Below are 21,602 nucleotides of genomic sequence, written 5' to 3'. Positions count from 1 at the left end.
GGACTCCCGAGTGGCGTAGCGGTCTAAGGCACTGCATCTCAGTGCTAGAGGCATCACTACAGACCCGGTTTTTAATTCCAGGCTGTATCATAACCGGCTGTGATTGGGAGTCCCATAGGGCGGCGCACAATTGGCCCAGCATCGTGCGGGGTAGGCCGTTATTGTAAATAAGAATGTGTTCTTAACTGACTTGCCTAGTTAAATAAATAAAAAACAATACAGATCTGCGATCAGGCATGGTGCCAGTATGTTATGGTTTTTCTCAATCGTGTACAAGCAATTTTTGGATCCGTGTTGAAACGTATCATTAGCAGGTCAGCAGCGATCAAATGCATGTACTAACGTTATGATCATTTTCTTGTCTTTGTACCTGACTTGCATATCTTATACCACCTTTTGCAAAACTTTAAATACAAATGTTATCAGTGAATACAAAATTAATTGTAGTCTTCATTTCACAGAATATTAACAAACAACAAAATTCATCCGAAGAGAAATGTGTACAGTTGCGTTAACTGTTTCCGGCAATGAGTAAATACAACCCCATCAGTGTCATACCATGTACAATATCGGGAAAGATCTAAGTAATGGGGACTAACTTGTATGATTTTGTACAATATTGCTGACATGCAGAGTGAAGTTGGGTTACTTCTAAGTAAATCATCGCCAACATTGTCACCTTCCATTATAGAGCTTTGGTGTGGTTTGAGGCTATACATTCATATCAGTGGTGTTCCTCCAATGTATTCACCTGATTGCCTATTATGTGCATCAATGGAAAGTCTACAAAACTATGAGCAAACCAGCCTATGCATTGAATACAAGGAATTCGATTGTGATGATACCGATGACTGAATCCTGCACACAATGTGCTTATTTTAAAAACATTTAATGTGTATGAAATATGCATAAAAGGAGTAATCACAAATAATTCTGCACCTTTCAATGGTTGTAGGCTAGTACCAATTTTAATCATGACTTAGTGACTGCAAATAAAGACTAACTTTCTGTTTTGTCTGCTTGTACTCCAGAGATAAATATGGTTGCATTAATGTCTTTGCAGGCAGTCCTCATTTTTAAAATAAATGTAATTGACTGTATCATAGTTAAGAATGTATTAAGAAAGCAATTACATTTTCTGTTTTGCAAAAAGGCCAGAGTTGTCTTGTGGACTGTTGTAAAAATCGACAACATTGTTCCAAAAAATACTGTTACGAGATTGTGAAAAAAGTATACTAAATAAATAACTTTTTACAAATACACACTCAGTTTATTTTCAGAGATGCTGGCAAGGCTTGCAAATAAAGTTGAGTAAGTCCATAGTCTTTCCAGTTCTTTCTTTAAAGACTTAAAACACTTGATTCATCAAGGCAACTTGCATCTTGAAGTGCTTTCTATATAGCTCAACTCATACTAACCAGCTATGCACATTCATTGCCAGATTTCAGCATACTGTAGTGATTTGATCATTGACATCGGTATTTGACACAGGTTTCAACGCCACCATCAACCTTTAGTGGCAAGCAGCACACAGTGCGGCAGAGGCACCTCTTGGGACACGGTCAGCATCATAATGGTGAGGTGTGTGAAGGAACTCTCAGACCTTCATAAAGAAGGTGTCTGTCCCAGAACTTTACTGGAAAGTATGGTCTACACCCCACTCCAGTGTTTCCTTCTGCTGGTCTTGCCACTGCCTCAATAGGGCTTGCCTCCAATGGCAGCTAGTATCTCTTGGCGCTCCTCTGCAGTGGGCATGTCAGGCTTCACGCCATCTCGTCTCCTATTCACCATGATGTTGTGCTGAAAAAAACAGAAAACACTGGAGTCATGTCGATTTAAGTCCATAGGCCCTGTGATATGCACTGATTTGGGACTGTTAGGGGCAGCCTAGCGGTTAGCAGTTCAAATCCCAACTGATGAAAAAATAAAAAAATAATTGGGTGCCTGACTTTTGCCCTTGAACGAGTCACCTAACCCCTTACAATTGCTTCAAGGGCGCTGCACCCTCAGGGTGGTTGTGTGTCTCCTGGGGGGTGTGAACATAAAAAAGGAGTATTTCCAATCTCTGAAAGTTAATGGACAATGAAGTACATATTATAATGCAGATGGATAGATGAACAAAACCAGAACATTACCAATTATTTTGTAGGGCAGCTCCGTGCAAATGGCTACTTTCCCAAGACTGCAAACACAGCCACTGCAAATCCCCATCTCAACCCAGTTGCCGTAGACAGAGGCTCATTAAGGGGTGGGCTCTTGCCATAGACCGCTGCGCCACTCGGGAGGCATTGCATCACAGTGCTAGTCACCACAGATCCGGGTTTGATCCCGGGCTGTATCACAACCGACTGTGATCAGGAGTCCCATAGGGTAGCGCACAATTGGCCCAGCGTCTTCCGGGTTAGGTGATGGTTTGGCCGGAGGGTCTTTACTTGGCTGATCACGCTCTAGCGACTCCTTGTGGCGGGCCAGGTGCCCGCAGGCTGACCTCTAGTCAGTTGAACAGTGTTTCCTTCGACACATTGGTGCGGCTGGCTTCCGGGTTAAGCGGGCGGGTGTTAAGAACTGCGGTTTGGCAGGTCATGTCACGGAGGACGCATGACTCAACCTTCACCTCCCGAGGCCTTTGGGGAAATGCAACGACGAGACAAGATCGAAATTGGGGGTAAAATTCAACAACAAAAAAGTGGCCTCTTCAGCAGGTGCTAATCAATTAAGCTGATTCCATAGTTTAAAGACTAACACAGAATAACTCAACAGGGAGCGAGCTTTGAATGCAATGAGTCATTCTGCTGGTCCTTCCAATTTTAGTTTGAGGTGACTTGAGTATGTTTTAGTTTTAGCATTAAACATTCCCTTTGGACAACCTGTAAATTTGAATTCTTCATCTTTGCCTCATGTTGGCCTACATGCAATTCTTAATATCTATTTTAGAACTCTCACTGCATTAGGCTACATTAGATTGGCACTCATGGATTGCGCCAATGCATACTCACCCAGTATTTTCTGCAGTTTTTGTATCTCAGAAAATATGCAGAACACATGTTCTTATCATAGTTATTGGCATCCAAACATTTCTGAGAGCCATCACTTTCCTGGAAAATAATAAAGTCATGTGGTTGAATTAGACAGAAATGACATTAACATTCAAACCAGTATAGATCTCAAATGTAGTAGGCATAATCTTATTCAAGCATGTAGCCTGCAAACTAATACATACTTCAATGCATGGGTTTATATCTTTACTTCGAAGCTTGCGCACTTTTTTGTCCATTTCTTGCTGCTTCGCTGAAAAAAAACAAATGTGCAATACATTGAAGTCGATACATTCATTGTCTCGTGCAATCAAACAATTTATATGATCACGGTTGGCTACAATAAAACATACAAGGTCAGGGATGGACCCATTGACCTATGTATTCTCAAGAGCGGCAACAATGACTGGATAAATATCAGGTACAAAAAAAATTATCATAATTTCAGGAACAGCAAACTCATAGTTGCAACTTATAACGTTGTTGCTACATGAATGAACGTCAGAGAAGGCGAAGCGAGAGTGTTGACGCCGCTCAAAATATGTCCACGAAAGACCACGAAGTATTTTTTTTTGTATGGGAGTCAGTGTCGAATTTGTCTAACAAAAAAAATGTAATCGCTAATTTCCTACTTGAGGCTTATTTGATCTGATAGAAGTTATGTAATGGTTATGTTGTTACGAATGCACTGACAGTGAACGCACGTGGCATTTTGGCAAAAAAAACGACTTTAAATCGGAGCTCTCTAATTGGCTGGAATGGTCCCACCTGGTCTCGCCTACCTTCCATCTTTGTGGACATATTTCCATTGTTACAGCCGTCACTCGACTATCTTGTCAATATAATAGATCATCTTTGTCATTGACCTTCGAATGAGTGAGCTAGCTACTGCAACTATAGCAGCTAGCTAATAAAAAAATAAGCCCGCAAGAGGGCTAACGACGCTTTCTGCTAACCGACGTCACAAAAGCGACACTGCAAAAGCAAAATGTTACCTCAAAAGTTGTGCATGACTCTCCCCCAAGTTGTCTGATAGTGCCGCAGCTAGCATAGCTAGCCAGCCAGGAAGTCGAATTGTTTGATAATGATATTTTCACGCGACAGCGAACCTTTTGCAAATCACTGCGCTTCGAGTTTAGTCAAATCTAAATGACTGCCGCACTTACTTTTCTTGATGTTTTGTGGAAATCTTGGTTGAATGCGTGTGTATGTATTCCCTCATGTCAGTTCGAACGTCATTTAATAACATCGCACTACGATGTTCATGACGTCTGCAACAAACGGACAGCAAAATTGACCAACAGGACAAAATCAGAAACGACGACAGGGTACTTTTCAGTAAACTGACAGGTCGATAAGCCAATAGGACGGTTCTAATGACATCCTTAGTCCACCTATTGTTATAAATAAAACCAAAACGAAGTCAATGCGATTGACAGTATCACTAGCGAGTCCGAAAATTGAACTTTATTAAAAGGGACAAACAATGACACTGAAATATAAAAGTGACAAGACGTTACACAAATCAAAAATAAGAGGTGGGAGGGATATTGAGTAGGCGTGGCCAAAATGTATGTTTGGTTGCATCGCAGCGCATACACAATGGCTGCTGGAAAGAGGGGAAAGCAAACAATTTTCAGGCCCGCCGCGTCTAGCAAAAAATATGAGAAAAAAATTATAAAAAATTCGGAAAATAGTTGAAAGTCAAGAAAAACTCCGTAGAAAGGATGTTAAGGCTCCTGGGGTGAGTTTGGCGTAATTTAAGTAAATTGTTACGGAGTTCTTGAATTAAAATTTCGGGGTTATTCAAATTATGAGAGAGGGGTGAGCTAGGGAAAAAAGTTTGTGTTAATCAGCACCCAGTTTGGGACCTCAGAGGAAACCAAAGGAAGACAGAAATATTAAGAAAATTTAAATAAATTGTGTCATTAGTGCTAGGCATGTTACGTTGCGTGATAGTGAATGTCAACAACCATGGGAAACAGTTGAGTTGAGAAAAGTTAAGAAAAGTTTAGCAATTTTGTTTCGTTTAAGTTTTTCCTGAATATAATAACAACAGTGCTGCGAGGACAGCCGACGGGAACACACGCGCACTTAAATATATCAAAATTATTTAAAAATGCATGCTGTGCGCATACTGTTTTTAATTTTACTCACATGAAGGCTACACCAGAAAACACTGTAAACATGCCCTTATCGATAGAAGCATTTTGCCGAAACTTGAAAATACGAAATTTAATATGTGAATTATGATTTTATTATCACTGTATTATGTCATTTTTTCATCCAGAATGTAGGCCCTATAGACAGAACACGTCTTTGACTAAAATCAGAGATGACAGTGCAACTTTGAGTTAGTTTAAATAGACAAGTATCGAAGAGAAGAAGTTGCTTGTCAATACCATAAACAACCAAAATGGAGGGAGAACTGCGGGCAAACTAATTAGGCGATGCTAAACATTTGCTTATGCATGTGTTCATGTCCGTCTATTTTGTACAGAGAGTTATACTAAGTTTAACAACATGCATTGGATGATGTTACAAGCTGCTGCTATGTTACATCAAAATCACGTCCCATTGACTTTGATGCGATTAATTAAAATGTTTATATTTGCAGGTTGCTTATATTATCAAATTCAGATTGGCCATGATGATCAGTAGCATTGCATGTATGATGCACTGATATAGTAGGCTATCTGTTTTTTTGTGTCGTGTATAAAGCTATTCCCAGGTTATTGTTAGCCATAGCATTGAGCCCCTGCTATCCGACTGGTGCTGCTCATGGCTATAGGACGCACGAGGAGCCTATAGCAACATGGCAGAACCTCTACAAGTGAACTCGAGATGGGTTCACAATGCTGTTTGGCTTGGGTTTTACAGTCATGTAGGCTATTTGCCGTTTTGGGGAGGTTTCTCTTGAATGGCACAATTGCGCTATGGATTTCTTATTGTGCATGTTCAGCCAATATGTTGATGTTGTCTCCTATGTAATAACTATTTGGCTGATATGGTGAATAGCAAGATGCAAAAAACCTTGCTTTTGAAGTGTGTGCTTTGCTCTCCTAAATTGGTTTTCACATGGTGACAAGTTTTTCATCTTAAAGAGAAAGGCTTTTCCCTGCCTTCTCCTTGTTTTATCATTTTATGAACGGGTTCGGTTGGCATTTACATGACGAAACATGTCAGATGCATCTGTAAAAAAACAAACTTTAAATGAAATGCTAAATATATATTGTTACGTAATGTCACTGAAGTGTGTGCAAATCACTGCATTCTTATAATCTGAGTTAGGCTAACTGTGGTCCACATATTTTGCTATTCATAATGTAATAACTTGACTATATGCATTCATTTTGGGGTGCATTATATTGTATTGCAGATAAAACTTTTGTTTATTTTATGTATTTAATAAAGTTTTTATTCTAGAAGCATTTGCACCAGAAGATGATGAGGAAAAAAGTAACTTTGTTTCTATAACATTTAACATGTGAAATGTATCTAAATAAGATTAATCTGTTGCATTAAAACACTTGTTTGTTGCATTTAAACACTTGCAACTTTTATATGTCTTAGATTTTGGGATAATACTAGTTTTTGATTAGATCTTTTAAAACTGTACAGTTACATTAAACAAATTAGGTTACATTTTCTTATTGGTATAAGGTCGAATGGAATCAACAATTGAAGAGTTTCATTCTAAAATGCTACATATCAATTTTCAGAAATGTTGGTTAAATTAGCTTTCATTGTTTAACTAAATCGAAGAGATTGGTGTGTTTTTTTCATAATCTAATCATGGCATAGGGTTGTTCAATGACAGACATGTTTTGTTTCTTCTCAAATCTATCACTTGATGGTTTCATTTCAGAGAGACAAATAGTCATGTTTGTTTGCAAGATGCCAAATATCCGCCTCACTCTCAGAGAAATAGGTAGTAGCCTACTGCGAGGTTTTACACTGTCAAATGTAACAAATAACTCATTCTTTTCGTAAAGAACTGAACAAATGATACTTTTGTGATATCAATATTTAAAAAATATATAATTCATTACAGTAATATGATATCTGTATGTAAAACATTTACATTTGACATTTTAGTCATTTAGCAGATGCTTTTATGCAGAGCGACTTACAGTAAGTGCATTCATCTTAAGATAGCTAGGTGAGACAACCACACATCACAGTCGAATATACAGGATATGAACATCCCATTCCAGCTCAACAATGGATATATAGCGTTTTGGAAATAAATTATTCAATTGGCTTTAAAGTTTTAATATTCATAGAGCATTTGATATACTTTATATCTTTACATTATTGATGTAGTGCCTTTTTCATCTGTTCACATCAGAAGACAAAAAAAAGTCACATTTTAATTGACCTATTCCAGTAATCCAGTCTCTTGGAATGCTGTCTTTTTCAAGGCAGATGGCCTCTGGTATTGTCTAGGTTTTACTTTAATCATTGGTTCATGTTTGAATTTAGAGTACTCCAATGGGGCTACAGCTGAAAGGCTCACCAATGTAAGGTGTATCAAATACAATTGGATGATGTATTTTCAGATGTTTTTTCTGTGTATGAATATCCAGAGAATAGTGTCAGAGATACAGTCATTCTGTTACCAAACTTTGCATCTGCATTGTTCCTCAAGTAAATGTGGAAATTGTTCAAATAAGTCCTTGTGCATAGAGTTGTATGGTTAATTTAACTCTGTAATCATTGGTTTTTGTTTGATATACATTTTAAAGTGTCACTCTGCTACAGTGGAATTGCCCGTATCTAACATAAATGATCGAATATATGTCTATAAAGTAATGTTGGTAGACAGATAGTGAGAGGGTTGAGAAAGAGACAAATGTTTGTTTTAATGTTACATTAAGAACGACGTTTTGTCTTAACGAGAAGCATGGTCATGTTGAGAGGATTTGCAGTTCTAATCAATCCAGACATCAATGTGTAAACCCTGTTGAAATTCTAAATACCTGATTTGAACTGCTTTAATTTGTCAGTTTATAGAATTGTGCATTGTGAATACAGATCACCAGAAATTGTTTTTATAATCATTAGATCAGAAAGTGTTTTTATTTTTTATTTTGTAACATTTTAAAGATTAAGGTTCACGGCCAGAAAACCTCAATTTATTTCAATAGCATTATGATACATGTTTATGTGACTACATGTATCGCAACCATATCACTTTTCAGTATGATTTGCTCACCTTATCATTAATTGTATAAGGCTGCTCAGACTGTTGTCCCAACAAAGATGGTTTAATGTGCAGCCTCGAGAGTTTTTAAGCAAGGCTCCAGAGCGGTGACCTTACAAGGCCGTTACCATACATATAGCTTTAGAAAAATCCCCTTCACACAACATGACCTATGTATTGTAATAGCGTAGAGCAAGGAAAAGGGAACAAAGCATTAGCTCTATCTAAAGACATAACTATCAAGCTATGGATGCCTTCCTTAACACGCCTGAGCTTGGCATTAATAACCCCCTCCAATAATTGTGTACATTACAAAACATGTATGCTCTCCCCATAGTCTTTAATGAGAGCTCCTGTGCACTTCCTTTACACCCTGTTTCCTGCACACTTCCCTTCCCGGCTTGCATTGGGAGTCAGGACTAGTTGCTCCGGGATGATCCAGCTTGAGAGGACATGGGTAATTAGCCATGCGGGTTTGGCAGAAGCTGCGTTCCTGTTGTTGCGGGAATGTTACACTGGAAATCTTTTGAATCATGTCCCGATAGTGGAGAAATATAGGATCAAGAAAGATTGAATGCCATATTTAAACACAATGGCTTGATTACATTTTTCTATGACTGGATTTGATCTGGATTTTCAATCTCATAAATGTAATCTATGAATGGCCCGTACAGGGTTTCTCATAAATACTGGTCTGTAATACAATTTATAAATGTATTCCCCTAGTTGTAGAATGATATGGAATTGCAGTAGAACTCTTCTTACGCTTTTGAATGAGAACATGAACCTTTTCCCCTCCCCCTCTCTCTCACACACATCTTCAGGCGCCTGAGTCCTGGCGGTGTTGAGCACATAAAACTGGAGAGAGAACAAGCGTCGTTGACAGTAGGTGGGCACCGCGTCCTTGTCCAACCAGCCGCGCTGCCCTAGGGTGCCATGGCCACGGGAACCCAGGGGCACTTAGACCACGTTCCGGATAAAGCCAGGCTCGCGGCGGCCACAGGGAGGCGCAAGAGAGCGGAGGGGGGCAAGCCCAGGAAGAACTTCCCCTGTCAGCTGTGCGAGAAGGCTTTCAACAGCGTGGAGAAGCTAAAGGTGCACTCCTACTCACACACAGGAGAGAGACCGTACCGGTGCTCCCATCAGGACTGCACCAAGGCCTTTGTCTCCAAATACAAGCTGCAACGGTAACAGAACAAGCACCTGTTATCTTCTAGTAGGCCATACTGTATTCATATGTACAACACTTACTGTAATATGTAGTTGTTATCTTTAGTAGTCTGTCATTGTATACATTCATGTATTATTTAAGTTTTAAAATCACACGTATGTGTCCTGACTAGCATGCCTACATAAGCACTAAGAGTTATTGCTGAAATATAAAGTGTTGATGGATTGTCATCTGTGTTCAAAGGCATATGGCAACACACTCGTCAGAGAAAACCCACAAGTGTACGTACTGTGAGAAAATGTTCCACCGCAAGGATCACTTGAAGAACCACCTGCACACTCACGACCCCAACAAGGAGGCCTTCGCCTGCCAGGAGTGCGGCAAGAGCTACAACACCAAGCTGGGCTTCAAGCGTCACCTGGCCCTTCATGCGGCCAACAGCGGAGACCTCACCTGCCAGGTGTGCCTTCAGCCATTCGCCAGCACCGGCCTTCTCTTGGAGCACCTTAAGACCCACGCCGGCAAGTCCTCGGGCGGCACCAAAGAGAAGAAGCATCGGTGCGAGCACTGCGAGCGCCGCTTCTACACGCGCAAGGACGTGCGCCGCCACATGGTGGTGCACACAGGCCGCAAGGACTTCCTGTGCCAGTACTGCGCCCAGCGCTTTGGCAGGAAGGACCACCTGACGCGCCACATGAAGAAGAGCCACGCCCGTGAGCTGCTGAGGGTCAAGACGGAGCCGGCCGATTCGCTGGACTCACCCTTCTCCTGCGGGCTAGCCGGAGGCGTCAAGGGCGAGCTGGCCACCATGTCGACGCCGCACAGGCAGCTCCAGCTCAACCTGTACGGTGGCCCTCTGCTGCCCCAGCACCACTGCCCCACCATGCCCCCCCTGGACACAGAGCCCAACCCCCCACACCCCTTCCCCCTAAAGTACCAGCTGGGCTCTAACCTTACCTCATACTCCGTCTCCACTCTGGAGAGGGAGCAACATCTAAAGGGAGAACTGGAGACGTATCTGATGGAACTGCAGAGCGGCATGCCGTCCTCCTCGGCCGAGGGGGCTCAGCTATCCTCCGCCTCCAAACTGGAGTTAGACTCCCAGGTGGGCTCGTTGGACGAGACCTCGTCTGACGAGGCATCTCTGTCCAAAATCTCGGCGGCAGCGGGCGAGTCGCTGGCCTCCTCCTCGTTGCTCGACTTCTCACAGCTCTTCAACTTCCTGCCCTTGAACAGCCCTCCTTATGGGCACCAGGTGACAGCCGGTGGGGGTCTAGGTGGGGTCCCCTTCCCGCCAGAGGAGGCGCTGTCTCTCGTCCAGCTTCCGCCCCAGCCCCTTGATTCTCACGAGGTGACAGGGAGCGGGGAGGATGTAAGCCCCCTCCACAGCCTCTCCTCCTCCTACAGCTCTAACCTGAGCACAACCACCACACTGCCCCGCTTTCACCAGGCCTTCCAGTGACACAACACACACGCATGCACACACACTTACACACGTACAGTAAACACACACAGTCTGATAAAAAATTATATTCTGCAAATTATTATTTTCATGCCAGTAACACATTTTTGAATATGTCTGCACAAAACTACAACGTAATAGCACTTCTGTTCAACAGTTATGGGATTCTACACATACAGATACTGACACAGTATATTAGATGTATGGGTGAGTATCAGCACTGACACATACCACATACACAAGTCGTTTGGCTCAACCACATAGCTCAAGCCATGGGATAATGGTTGACATTTCATGTGGTTAGTGTCAACAATACTATATCTTCACCGCCCTTGCAAATTCACCACTATAATGTTGATGACCAACACAGTCCATTTTAGTTCAAACAACAGTTAAACATAACTAGGGTTTTGGAGTTTTACATAGAGGAATTTATTTAGGAATGTGATTGCAGTGATGTATTTCTACCCATCTATATTCTTAACTCCCTTTACCTTGGAGTAGATTGAACCTAGTATGTAGATTTAACCATATTTTCATATAGAACTTTGTACTTTTGTGTGATGTTGAATGTCCTCACCGCTAACCATTTTTTAAATGTCTTTATCTCTTTGTTTTGTTTTAAGATTTATAGCAATGCAATCATATGTTTTTAGACATAAGGTACTGAAAAGCCCCTTGTGGAATGTAGTGTGAGAATCATCCTTGTTCCCCATCAAAACCAAAGTCAACCAAATATCGACTGAGTTGTCAGGCAGAATAGTGTCATGGTATCGCTGATGGTTGTAAATGTTGCTGCTGCTTAGTAGTTCCCCTATAGGCCGATGGGATAACTCAGCTATAGATAGACTAAGTTGTTCTTCCTCATTTCATTTTATTTCATATAAAAGGGACAAGATAATATAACAATTTTATGGCAAGAATGTAATCGTAGGCCTGATTCCATTTCGGCCCCTAGCCCTTCGCTGCTTCATACCCCTTGGTCAAAATTGCTAAAGGACCGAAATGGAACCAGACAGTAGAAACAACATTAAAGCACTGCCACATAACTAGGGTCAATTTGTCTTTCCTCATTCTACCGGTTTTAGTACCGGATATGAGGTTAGAAATAGTTTGGGGAGCTTTAACTCAATCATTGCCTGGCTACCCAAACTCCGAGCTCCAGCCAAACGCTATTGGCCTGAGCACCTCCCCGACGATTTCTAGAACGCAAACTTATTCTAACTGTTCTGATTGGTCCCAGAAACGGATGGGTTGGGCCAAAGCCAGAACACACGTGGGTAAAGTGGCGTTTAGAAAATTGGTCATTGGCTTTGATACTCTGATTGGTTAAAGATGATCCAATTGCTGATGATTTTGTTTTGTACAACAGCCCTCATTTTGATGTCACCACAAACAACTTCAACGATGGCAGTCTCAATCTGAAGTATGTGGCGAACATAGAGCAGCGGAAGAATTCCATTTGAGTCGTCAGGCAAACCCAATCATGCATCAAATCAAGGATAATGTTAGCAATATTTAATCCGCAGGAAACAGTGTAGTAGAACCACCAGTTAAAAAAGAAAAATATGTCCAGTGTGCAGTTTGAAGAGCTAGATGGGTATCTTTAAACAGGTATCTGGACACTTTGTATGAGTATGCTAAGGTTTGTGTGAGCCTACATCACGTGTTTGTGTTTCCAGCCAAGGGCTAGTATGTGATTGCAGAGGTGAGGACCCTCACGTAGAAAATCTGTGAGGCTGTGTAGAGCGGTCAGAACAGAACTGCCTGTTACAACTCATCTAGGTGGTGTGATGGATTAGTAATGTCTGAATGTGTGAATGGGAGATTTGTGCCTCACACATGCAGACATTCAGAGTAGTGAATGCAAAAGCACTTTTAATGTAATATGTGACACATTGTTCATTCACTCAGAGCAAAGGGATGTCCCAATTTTACATTTCAAGTCAGTATCCAGTAATCCAAGATTATCTTCAAGGCCCATAATACAATTACAATATTTTGGTTTTTATTTATTTTATTTTGTGTTTTTTTATTAACAGGTAAATACAATATTACAGCCAGCCAGATTCCTCTTGTTATACTATTCACAAAGAAGGAACCCTCTCAAATATAAGTATTCTGACCAATGGCAACCAGCATATCAGCTCAGTACAGAAAATGCTTCTCTACAAATGCTGAGACAGAAACACAGCTACTTTATCTTACCAGTCCCTGAAGTAGCCCCTTAGCGCCAATTTAAACAGTTGTTTTGACATTGTATGTAAGGTTTAGATAAAGTACTGTATTCTACACCTCTGCATGATATGAACTTGGCTGGAGTTCATACTTGGCCGCCACGGTTGAAGAGTGTTCATGAAGGATTTGGTTTTTAGTGTCTCTAAATGATCTTGTCAATTTTGTACGATGTGTTGTATAGTGCTGTATGATATAGAAACTAGAGGAAAATCCCAGCAATGATGAAATATGGATGACAGGTCTGGTCTGGTCAAGAAGTGACAGTCCCAGAATTGTCTCTGAGCGAGATGCTGTAACACTGTGCTGAGAGACACTGACCCTGCTGCTGTCAAACAGTTCCTGAACAACTACAGTACAAGTCAAAAGTTTGGGCACACCTACTCATTCAAGGGTTTTTCGATGGAGTGCTGCATCAGATGACCTGGCCTCCACAATCACCCAACCTCAACCCAATTGGGATGGTTTGGGATGAGTTGGAACGCAGAGTGAAGGAAAAGCAGACAACAAGTGATCAGCATATGTGGGAAGTCCTTCAAGACTGTTGGAAAAGAATTCCAGGTGAAACTGGTTGAGAGAATGCCAAGAGTGTGCAAAGCTGTCATCAAGGCAAAGGGTGGCTACTTTGAAGAATCTCAAATGTAAAATATATGTTGATTTGTTTAACACTTTTTTGGTTACTACATTATTCCATATGTGTTATTTCATAGTTTTGATGTCTTCACTATTATTCTACAATGTAGAAAATAGTAGAAATTAAGAAAAACCCTTGAATGAGTAGGTGTGTCCAAACTTTTGACTGGTACTGTATGTAAGATGAAACAGCTTAGGTCACTGCCAGAATAATGTCAGTCTTTAGGAACTTGTGTACTTGGCACTGTGTGCTTGTGCATGTATGCGTGCATGTGCATCTGTAAATCTAAACGCCTATGTTTCTGCTTTGTTCAGTGATAGTGTATGGAAGATGTTTTCAGTTACAACTTAGATCTTAGTAGCCAGATCAATTCAATCCCATCATCGAAGGAATGATATTGATATCCCTGGGATGTAATGCTATGATGATAGAGGTTTGGCTTCAGGTAAAAGTCAACCTTTGGCCTTAATGGATATCTATTACAGTATTTTTTACCCTCGTTCGAGACGTGCCATTTATAGGTGTCTTTGCCTCACTCAAAGGGAGATGAGGACCTCACAGACACCTTTCAACCACGTCAATTTCAGTACAGCAGGGCCGATTACATGCAAGTGTGCAAATGTGCCTATAGCGTTCTGAACAATAGCAGCAACGTACTGCATATCCATTTGAATTAATCAAGTTTTACTATTTCATTCTCTCATGTAAACCATAATCAGTTTTATAAATAGATCCCATTGAAATAATTATATATTATATTAAAAACATTAGTGGGGGAACTGTTTTGATATATTTCTACTAAATCTTTAATGCTCACATAGACCAACTCTGTAAGTTCATGTAACCTATGGGAGTGGATATTAATTTGATTGATTTCTAATGACTGAAAAAGTACAGTAGCTGGGCTGTTCATTTACAGTGAGGTCCACTTTAGGTTGCAACTTCAGCTTTATCTCCAACTTGTATGTTTCAAAAAAAGACTATGCTCAGTTTGGACTGTATATCACAACCTTTCAAATTGTGTGAATGTACAATTGGTATACAGTGTTTACTTAGCTCATGCATTTAACATAATACAGACTCCAGCAGTGTTTTCCCTTGGAGCAAAAAATGTGCAACCTCACATTGTTTTACTCTGTTAAAAATAACCATTAAGGCAAAAAACTTATTTGAATCCTCCATGTTCCTTAAAAATTTCTTGAATGAAAACAATATCACTTTAGTTAGGGCCACGGGATGTCATTGAAATGGGAAGCTGAATGCCTGTGTAATGTTTTCAAGTGTTATGGGGTTGAGTGCTATCAATGTATCTTGAAGGTTTGTGGTTTTACATAAAATGTTTGGTAAGCCTCTATATAGGGCAGATTCTTCTATAATCGTAGCACTTTCGGAAAATGTTATGCCTTTGTTTCCTCCAGTACTTTTTTTCTTGTTTAAAATTCCTTTATTACAAAGTATAGATGTCATATTTAGCTCTTTAGAAAAAGTTAACGTGTAAATACAATATTAAATGTTTTAATTTTTACAGGTACAATTTTTACAGTGTTTTACTATCATTAAGTGTCATTTGCTTTACTTGCACAAATGTTCTGTGTGTCTCATTGAGGGAACTATCTGTCGGATAGTAAAGACTATATTTTCACATCATTGCTGCCATTTCAAATTTGCCACATTTCTTACCATCTATATCTATGCTGGCAATTTGTTTGGCTTTTAACCCTTGATAAAGTATTCAGAGAGCTAGTGTATGTAGCTATCCCAGTATTTACACTTAAACACACTTGGTTGCTTTAAACATGATTTTTTAATTGACAGGTTGGACTAAATGTATTGGAGTAACTTATTAGGCTCAAGTGCTTGGGGACACTGATATTTTCATATACTTTTTTATCCCCAATATTTTACACTTTTATTGTTCCCTGATGGATGACTGAATATCTGGTTGGAGGGGTTACTTCAGTGAGAGACACAGACCTTTAGCAATTCATGTCAACCTTCATTATAAGCTTCAGTGGTGCCAGTGAACCATGTTGAATGTGTATGTAAGAAACACTGCAATATTGCAATATTTTGGTATTGGATCAAGCTGCTAATGGATACTTCTAAAGCTCCTTAAGGTGCTACAGACCTCTTTTCTAGTTCTTTGTTTTGTTTTTACAAAAATATAAAATTGAGTTGTATGGTCGGCATGTGTGTGCCTGGTTGTTTTCATATACATATATTTTTTGTACTGTGACTATTTGTGGCCTTGTATGGACTTGCCTGAAATGTCACATGCTTCTCTCCTTTACTTTGTATGGCGGTGTGATGGGGGAACCTTTGTCATCCTGGTGATTGACATGAAAGGGCTTGGGAGAGTGTTCACTTGTTGCCTCAGTATAAAATCAGGCTGAGATTACCTTGATGAAGATGATGATGAAGAAGATAATGACTCCACGATAGGGGACACGTTTTTTTAAAGGACTAGTAGTACTTATAGCGAGGGATTTGTTCAGAGGCAAACTGCATTCCAGCCATGTTGGTTTTGTTGTTCATTGCAATGCCATCCTGTGAGAATGGACTCATGTTGCTAATCATGTATATTTTACTTAAAATCTATTTTACAAACTACTGTTGTACTTGTATAAATATAGGCAAAATAATTCATATATTTGTGTATAAGTTGTGTAAAATAGAAATTAACGCTGCAGCTTTTTATAAATTTTCTAACATTGACATCATCCAAAGAGACAGATTATTTATTATCTGGCTGAGTAACCTGATTTGTTTTCATACTACCTTGCTGCTATGAGAGAGAAGAGCTGCAGTCTTCAACTCCACTGTTATTACACAGTGTAATGAAAGCTCAATAAACATAAAAGAAGGATTCATGCAAAAGTCCACAGTTGTTGGTTCATTTTTTTAAGTGTGTGTCAGTATGTGTGTAAAATGAGTGCTGAAGTGGTTTTTTTATATAGTGAAACAAGTGCATGAGAATTGTACTGGAGTTTTAATTATTTAATCATTTTAATTGACTTTCTTGGTCATATTCAAGGTCTTCAAGACAAAAATCATGTTTAATTAATACATTTTACTGGAAGATAAGCCTATGCATATTGATCCAATTTGTGCTTTTAGCCACTGGTTCTGTTAGATGTGCAGATCAACAAAGAAGGTTACTGACAAAAAAATGTATTCATCCAATGACATTTTTACATGCAGCACTTGATTTCTATTATATACAGTGCTCAAGGAATGACATTCAATGAGAGCAAGATTTACCTTTTCAAACATGATTGAAGTCTCTCCCATAAAAAAAACGTGACTGTGACTTTAAATCAGAGGCAACTCCTCATTAGGGCTACCTCTTGGTCCAGCAATCAACTGATCTAATGACAGCTGTGTGAATAGACAGGCAACACGCGCAAGCTCTCGTTTTACAGCAAGCGCACAAGGTGGTCCGAACATGCCATCCCCAATTCCCCTGACACGCTTGTTGCCTAAAGACCTTTATCCATCTCTCGATTTTGGAGCTTGCAGCAGTCCACTGGCAAAGTATTCCAACGATTCCACCCTACGAATTCCAACTCAACGGTTCCATGGGAAGGTCGCAACCAGGCTATGGTCATCCACCATTGATTGGAAGGAACTGCAATCCATGCAGCCCATCGGATCTGGGGGGTTTGGGTCCGTTTACAGAAGTGTGTACTTTGGGGAGACTGTCGCTGTCAAAAAAGTGAAGAAGTGTGTCAAGAATAAGCTCGCCTCCAGGCAAAGTTTTTGGGCTGAGCTAAATGCAGCTCACTTACGCCATAAGAACATTGTGCGAATTATAGCAGCTACCACGTGCATACCGGAGAATTTAGAAAACGGGGACAACATTGGCACAATAGTGATGGAATACGCAGGTGAACGAACTCTCCACCAGGTCATCTACGGTTGCGCGGAGACGCTCGAAGTGGACAGGTGGATTACGTTTTCCAAAAACATTGCGCATGGTCTTCAGTTCTTGCATTCTCATGGTATTGTTCATTTGGATATCAAACCTGCCAATGTATTGGTTTCGAGGGAGGATGTGTGTAAGATTGTTGACTTTGGCTGTTCACTGAAATTGGAGCTCGGGGGGGATCGGTCCAGCCCCCAAATGAGTCATGGCGGGGGCACCTACACCCACCGAGCGCCTGAGCTGTTGAAGGGGGAAGACGTGTCTCCAAAATCCGACATCTACTCCCTTGGCATCACTCTTTGGCAAATGATCACCAGAGAACAGCCCTATACAGGCGACAGGCAATATGTTTTATACGCAGTAGTTGCATACGATTTACGCCCCTCGGTCACTGATGAGTCCTTCAAGTCACACCATGGGGGCCTTTGCCGATCCATTGTGTCCAAGTGCTGGAGCGGTGAGCCAAGCTGGAGACCAAGCGCTCAAGATGTCATCACAGATCTGGACAAGATTCGGTCCGAACGTTAACCTTTTTATTTGTCATTTTCAAGCCAGCCGATTCATGGTATGATCCGTCAGTTGTGTCCATACATTTTTACAGATTTTTAAATTTACGCACAGCCAGTTATAGACTCCCATGTTGTCTTACTGAATGTAAGTGAATTGTGAAAGGCAAGCCCCAATGGGACACCACAGATTAGTTTGATGCTGTCATTCTTCTGCCAATTCTGCTTAAGTGTATTTCTAACGCATGCTACCTAATCTACTCATTTTTTAAAACGCAGAACCTCTTGAACGATTTACATTTCTGATACTGAAGTTGGTTTTGATCTGTGGACTAGATTGTTTTACTTGATTTATAAGGATTTAATAATGTTTCAATGTCAAATAAATGTTAATGTCAGCAGCAGTCTGTGCATGTAACACACTTAATGTATGTAAAGTTTAGATATTTGAGATTTCATTAAACGTCCTTGATTCGTAGTGGAATGGTGTTTTCTAGTATTGTAACTGCATTAGAGTGGGATGACTTCTACAGCATCAACAGAAACAGCTTAACCTGTTTTGCTCATGTTGAAATAATTTGTTTGGTAATTGTGTGTTTAGGCTTACACTTAGAAACTAACTTAAGCTGACTAATCTATGGCCTAACCTTCAACCAAATGTATACAATGGGTGTGTCTTGTCTCAGAAGAAAATGGAACCACTTGTATTTTCATAAGGGAAAAAAGATCAACATTGCTGCAAATTTACCTGATTTTAGGCTATAAATTGCTAGTTGAAGGTGGTTAAAACAGCAGCACATAAAAGCAAGAACAGCCCTACATAGCAGACAGCAACACAGGCAATAATCACATTTCAGACAAGGCAGAAAAGTTTACCCATGTTGGCCACAGCACCATACTCAACATAACAGAGAAACTACAGGCTTCTTCAGGTGGAAGGTAGAAAGCTAGGTCCCTTGGAAGAACTGATTGATTTTATTTGAAACCAAAAAAATACACACAGTACATTTTAAAATGTTTACAGGGATAACACAAAGTCAAGTATTTGCATTGTGGTCCAGTGCGTTACATTACATAGAAACATACATGACATTACTCCGTAGAAAACACGGATAATAAAGTATTGTATATTCAAGTCTTCAAGGGAGTAGAGGAGGACGGGTATATTCGAAAAATATAATATTCGAACTGGGCCTTTAGGGGTGATTTGGTTCAGATACGCCTCCTTGGTGTTCAGGCTATTCTATTGGCACAAAGGTCACGTGGTGCCCGGATGTAGTGCGTATATATACGGAAGCAGGCCTCTTTCCTTCCCTTTCGCGAAGAACTGACGTTCCTGACTCACCGCTGTTCGCTTGGAACTTACGAATAAGTCGGTCAGGAATATAAAGAGAAAATGGTAACGTTTCATTTCTTCAACTATACGCAAATATCACCATATAGCTAGCTCGCAATGCGGAGACTAGATAGATGGACAGTCTGTTGACGTTAGTCGCTCTGAATCAGGGCAGTTGCACGTGTAGTTGCTAGCTAGCTAACTAGCCAGTGAAGATAGCTGGGTAGGTAGCTATTCATTTTGGATGGCTTTCTGCCAATTTAATGGGTCGAATCAGATAACGTTGAACTAGTTCTGAGTTGTCTTGATGTGAAGAGGTATAGTTGGTTTGTTTTTAAATGAGTCGAGTAACTGAAGTCTGACCCAATTCCTGATTTTTGGCTTTACCTTGTTGGCTAATTAACGAACTAACGTTAGCTTATTAGCCAACCGGACATTTCCCTCCCTTTTCATTATTGCTTCCCCATATGCCAAACAGTTTGATACGAATGTTTGGTTAACGTACTTTAAAGCCTTAAGTGTAGATGGTTAACGTTACTACATCTTGACACCAAACCATGACAATGTAGCTGCAAGTTAATATTTCAGTGAACGTTAGAATCAATAGCTAACTACCAGATGCTGCAATTGCTGATATTCTCGTTCATCGCTCACTTCCTTTCTGGAGCTTGGATTTAGAACCGTCAGAATTGGCTACAATACATGCATTAATTACTTACACACCAATGGCTATGAGGATAACACCTTGCTATGACATAGCTAAAGCTATGACAAATTCTGATTCATAATACGCTATTCTGAGCCATGACTACACATTTGAAGCACACTTTCAACTTAGTTGCCCTCTGTTTTTTAATGCGTGATTCTTTCCTTGCATTGTAGGCGTTCAAGGACACCGGTAAAGCCCCTGTTGAGGCTGAGGTTGCCATCCATCGCATCCGTATCACCCTCACCAGCCGCAACGTCAAGTCTCTGGAGAAGGGTACCTTCACTTTAAATACTGTAACTTTGTCAACATCTATGGCTATGAGGATAAAAACAACTTGATATGACATAGCTGAAGCTATGATAAATTCTGATTCATAATACGCTATTCTGAGCTATGTGGACCCATTGATGGCACGTTGAAGTGCATGATGTCACCTTTTTTGACATGCAGCCCTTTTACTTAATATTCTTAGTGTGCGCAGACCTTATCCGTGGAGCTAAGGAGAAGAACCTCAAGGTGAAGGGACCAGTCCGTATGCCCACAAAGGTATGTACACCAGATATATACAATGGTCTTTCCCGCATCCTTGACAGCCTGGGACTCCCATCTGTGGTCTACCCTGGGTCTCTATTGAGGTGATGCCAAATCAACGACCCTTCGCTTTCTGCCCACTCCCCAGTGGTGGCTCAGATTGAATAGGGGACGACATTACAATTTTTTCAAATAAAATGATCACTAAGGCTAAGTAAGTTGAGGGGAAATGGTAGTTCGTTTTCCACCAGGTGGCATTAGGCTCCAGGGAAAGGTGTTGAAGTTGTGCTGTTGTGTTCACTTGGCCAAAATATTTAATGACACTTCACCTCACCATTTGATGGGTGGTATCCTGTTTTATTTTGTCTCGTCTCCTTTCAGACTCTGCGCATCACCACCAGAAAGACACCCTGTGGAGAAGGCTCCAAGACCTGGGATCGTTTCCAAATGCGGATCCACAAGCGTTTGATCGACCTGCACAGTCCCTCTGAGATTGTCAAGCAGATCACCTCAATCAGCATTGAGCCTGGTGTAGAGGTTGAGGTCACCATCGCTGATGCATAAGCTGTTTTGTGCCCAATGCAATAAAAGCTTCAAACATAATTGTGTGGATATTTTGGCTCATTCAATGTTGAGGGATATTAAATGTTGCCGGGGTTGCAGGTACTACCTATGAGTGGTGCTTTTATTGGTAAGTTTATTCTATGAAACTGGCTCAGTCAATATAGGACTATTTTATCAACACTACAATCGCCTTTCTCAACTGGTCTGAGGTCTGGTGTGGGCTTGCAGTACAGGATGTTTATCAATGGTGACTGGACTTTTAAGACCACTGAATGGTTATGGTGTTTA

The 21,602-nt window shown here is 40.6% G+C and overlaps 4 protein-coding genes across 5 annotated transcripts; 3 read left to right on the top strand and 1 right to left on the bottom strand.

Moving 5' to 3' along the window:
• Positions 1-1,248: 1,248 nt before the first annotated feature.
• On the bottom strand, positions 1,249-4,342 carry chchd7 (coiled-coil-helix-coiled-coil-helix domain containing 7). Of its 2 annotated transcripts, none has more exons than XM_071331174.1 (4): positions 4,202-4,342; positions 3,221-3,288; positions 2,997-3,095; positions 1,249-1,800 (listed from the first exon to the last, which is right to left on the bottom strand). In XM_071331174.1, exons 2-4 carry the CDS (start codon positions 3,272-3,274, stop codon positions 1,696-1,698), a joined length of 258 nt encoding a protein of 85 aa, XP_071187275.1. In that variant the 5' UTR covers positions 3,275-3,288; positions 4,202-4,342; the 3' UTR covers positions 1,249-1,695. The 2 variants fall into 2 exon arrangements, with proteins under 2 accessions (XP_071187275.1, XP_071187276.1); XM_071331175.1 differs by having other exon boundaries at positions 4,031-4,247.
• Positions 4,343-4,649: 307 nt separating this feature from the next.
• Positions 4,650-18,652, top strand: plag1 (pleiomorphic adenoma gene 1). Its single transcript, XM_071331168.1, has 3 exons — positions 4,650-4,779; positions 9,066-9,428; positions 9,656-18,652. Exons 2-3 carry the CDS (start codon positions 9,178-9,180, stop codon positions 10,872-10,874), a joined length of 1,470 nt encoding a protein of 489 aa, XP_071187269.1. The 5' UTR covers positions 4,650-4,779; positions 9,066-9,177; the 3' UTR covers positions 10,875-18,652.
• Positions 16,731-18,652, top strand: mos (v-mos Moloney murine sarcoma viral oncogene homolog). Its single transcript, XM_071331169.1, has one exon. It carries the CDS (start codon positions 17,189-17,191, stop codon positions 18,194-18,196), a length of 1,008 nt encoding a protein of 335 aa, XP_071187270.1. The 5' UTR covers positions 16,731-17,188; the 3' UTR covers positions 18,197-18,652.
• Positions 18,653-19,424: 772 nt separating this feature from the next.
• On the top strand, positions 19,425-21,353 carry rps20 (ribosomal protein S20). Its single transcript, XM_071331167.1, has 4 exons — positions 19,425-19,573; positions 20,393-20,492; positions 20,692-20,765; positions 21,132-21,353. The coding sequence occupies exons 1-4, from the start codon at positions 19,571-19,573 to the stop codon at positions 21,312-21,314; spliced, it is 360 nt and encodes a 119-aa protein (XP_071187268.1). The 5' UTR covers positions 19,425-19,570; the 3' UTR covers positions 21,315-21,353.
• The last annotated feature ends 249 nt before the right edge of the window (positions 21,354-21,602 follow it).

The sequence above is a fragment of the Salvelinus alpinus genome, chromosome 10 (assembly GCF_045679555.1).
Source record: "Salvelinus alpinus chromosome 10, SLU_Salpinus.1, whole genome shotgun sequence".
Lineage (NCBI taxonomy): Eukaryota > Metazoa > Chordata > Actinopteri > Salmoniformes > Salmonidae > Salvelinus > Salvelinus alpinus.
Note: the sequence above shows the minus strand (reverse complement) of the source record. Positions and strands in the feature narration are given on the sequence as shown.

What these genes read in the sequence shown, in the direction of transcription:
- mos (XM_071331169.1), top strand. Translation starts at nt 17,189, where the DNA reads ATGCCATCCCCAATTCCCCTGACACGCTTGTTGCCTAAAGACCTTTAT.
- chchd7 (XM_071331174.1), bottom strand. Translation starts at nt 3,274, where the DNA reads ATGGACAAAAAAGTGCGCAAGCTTCGAAGTAAAGATATAAACCCATGC. An exon ending in ATATAAACCCATGCATTGAA is followed by an intron (nt 3,096 to 3,220) that starts GTATGTATTAGT and finishes ATTATTTTCCAG; the next exon opens with GAAAGTGATGGCTCTCAGAA. An exon ending in AAAACTGCAGAAAATACTGG is followed by an intron (nt 1,801 to 2,996) that starts GTGAGTATGCAT and finishes TGTTTTTTTCAG; the next exon opens with CACAACATCATGGTGAATAG.
- plag1 (XM_071331168.1), top strand. Translation starts at nt 9,178, where the DNA reads ATGGCCACGGGAACCCAGGGGCACTTAGACCACGTTCCGGATAAAGCC. An exon ending in TCCAAATACAAGCTGCAACG is followed by an intron (nt 9,429 to 9,655) that starts GTAACAGAACAA and finishes CTGTGTTCAAAG; the next exon opens with GCATATGGCAACACACTCGT.
- rps20 (XM_071331167.1), top strand. An exon ending in CGTCAAGTCTCTGGAGAAGG is followed by an intron (nt 20,493 to 20,691) that starts GTACCTTCACTT and finishes TAATATTCTTAG; the next exon opens with TGTGCGCAGACCTTATCCGT. An exon ending in CAGTCCGTATGCCCACAAAG is followed by an intron (nt 20,766 to 21,131) that starts GTATGTACACCA and finishes GTCTCCTTTCAG; the next exon opens with ACTCTGCGCATCACCACCAG.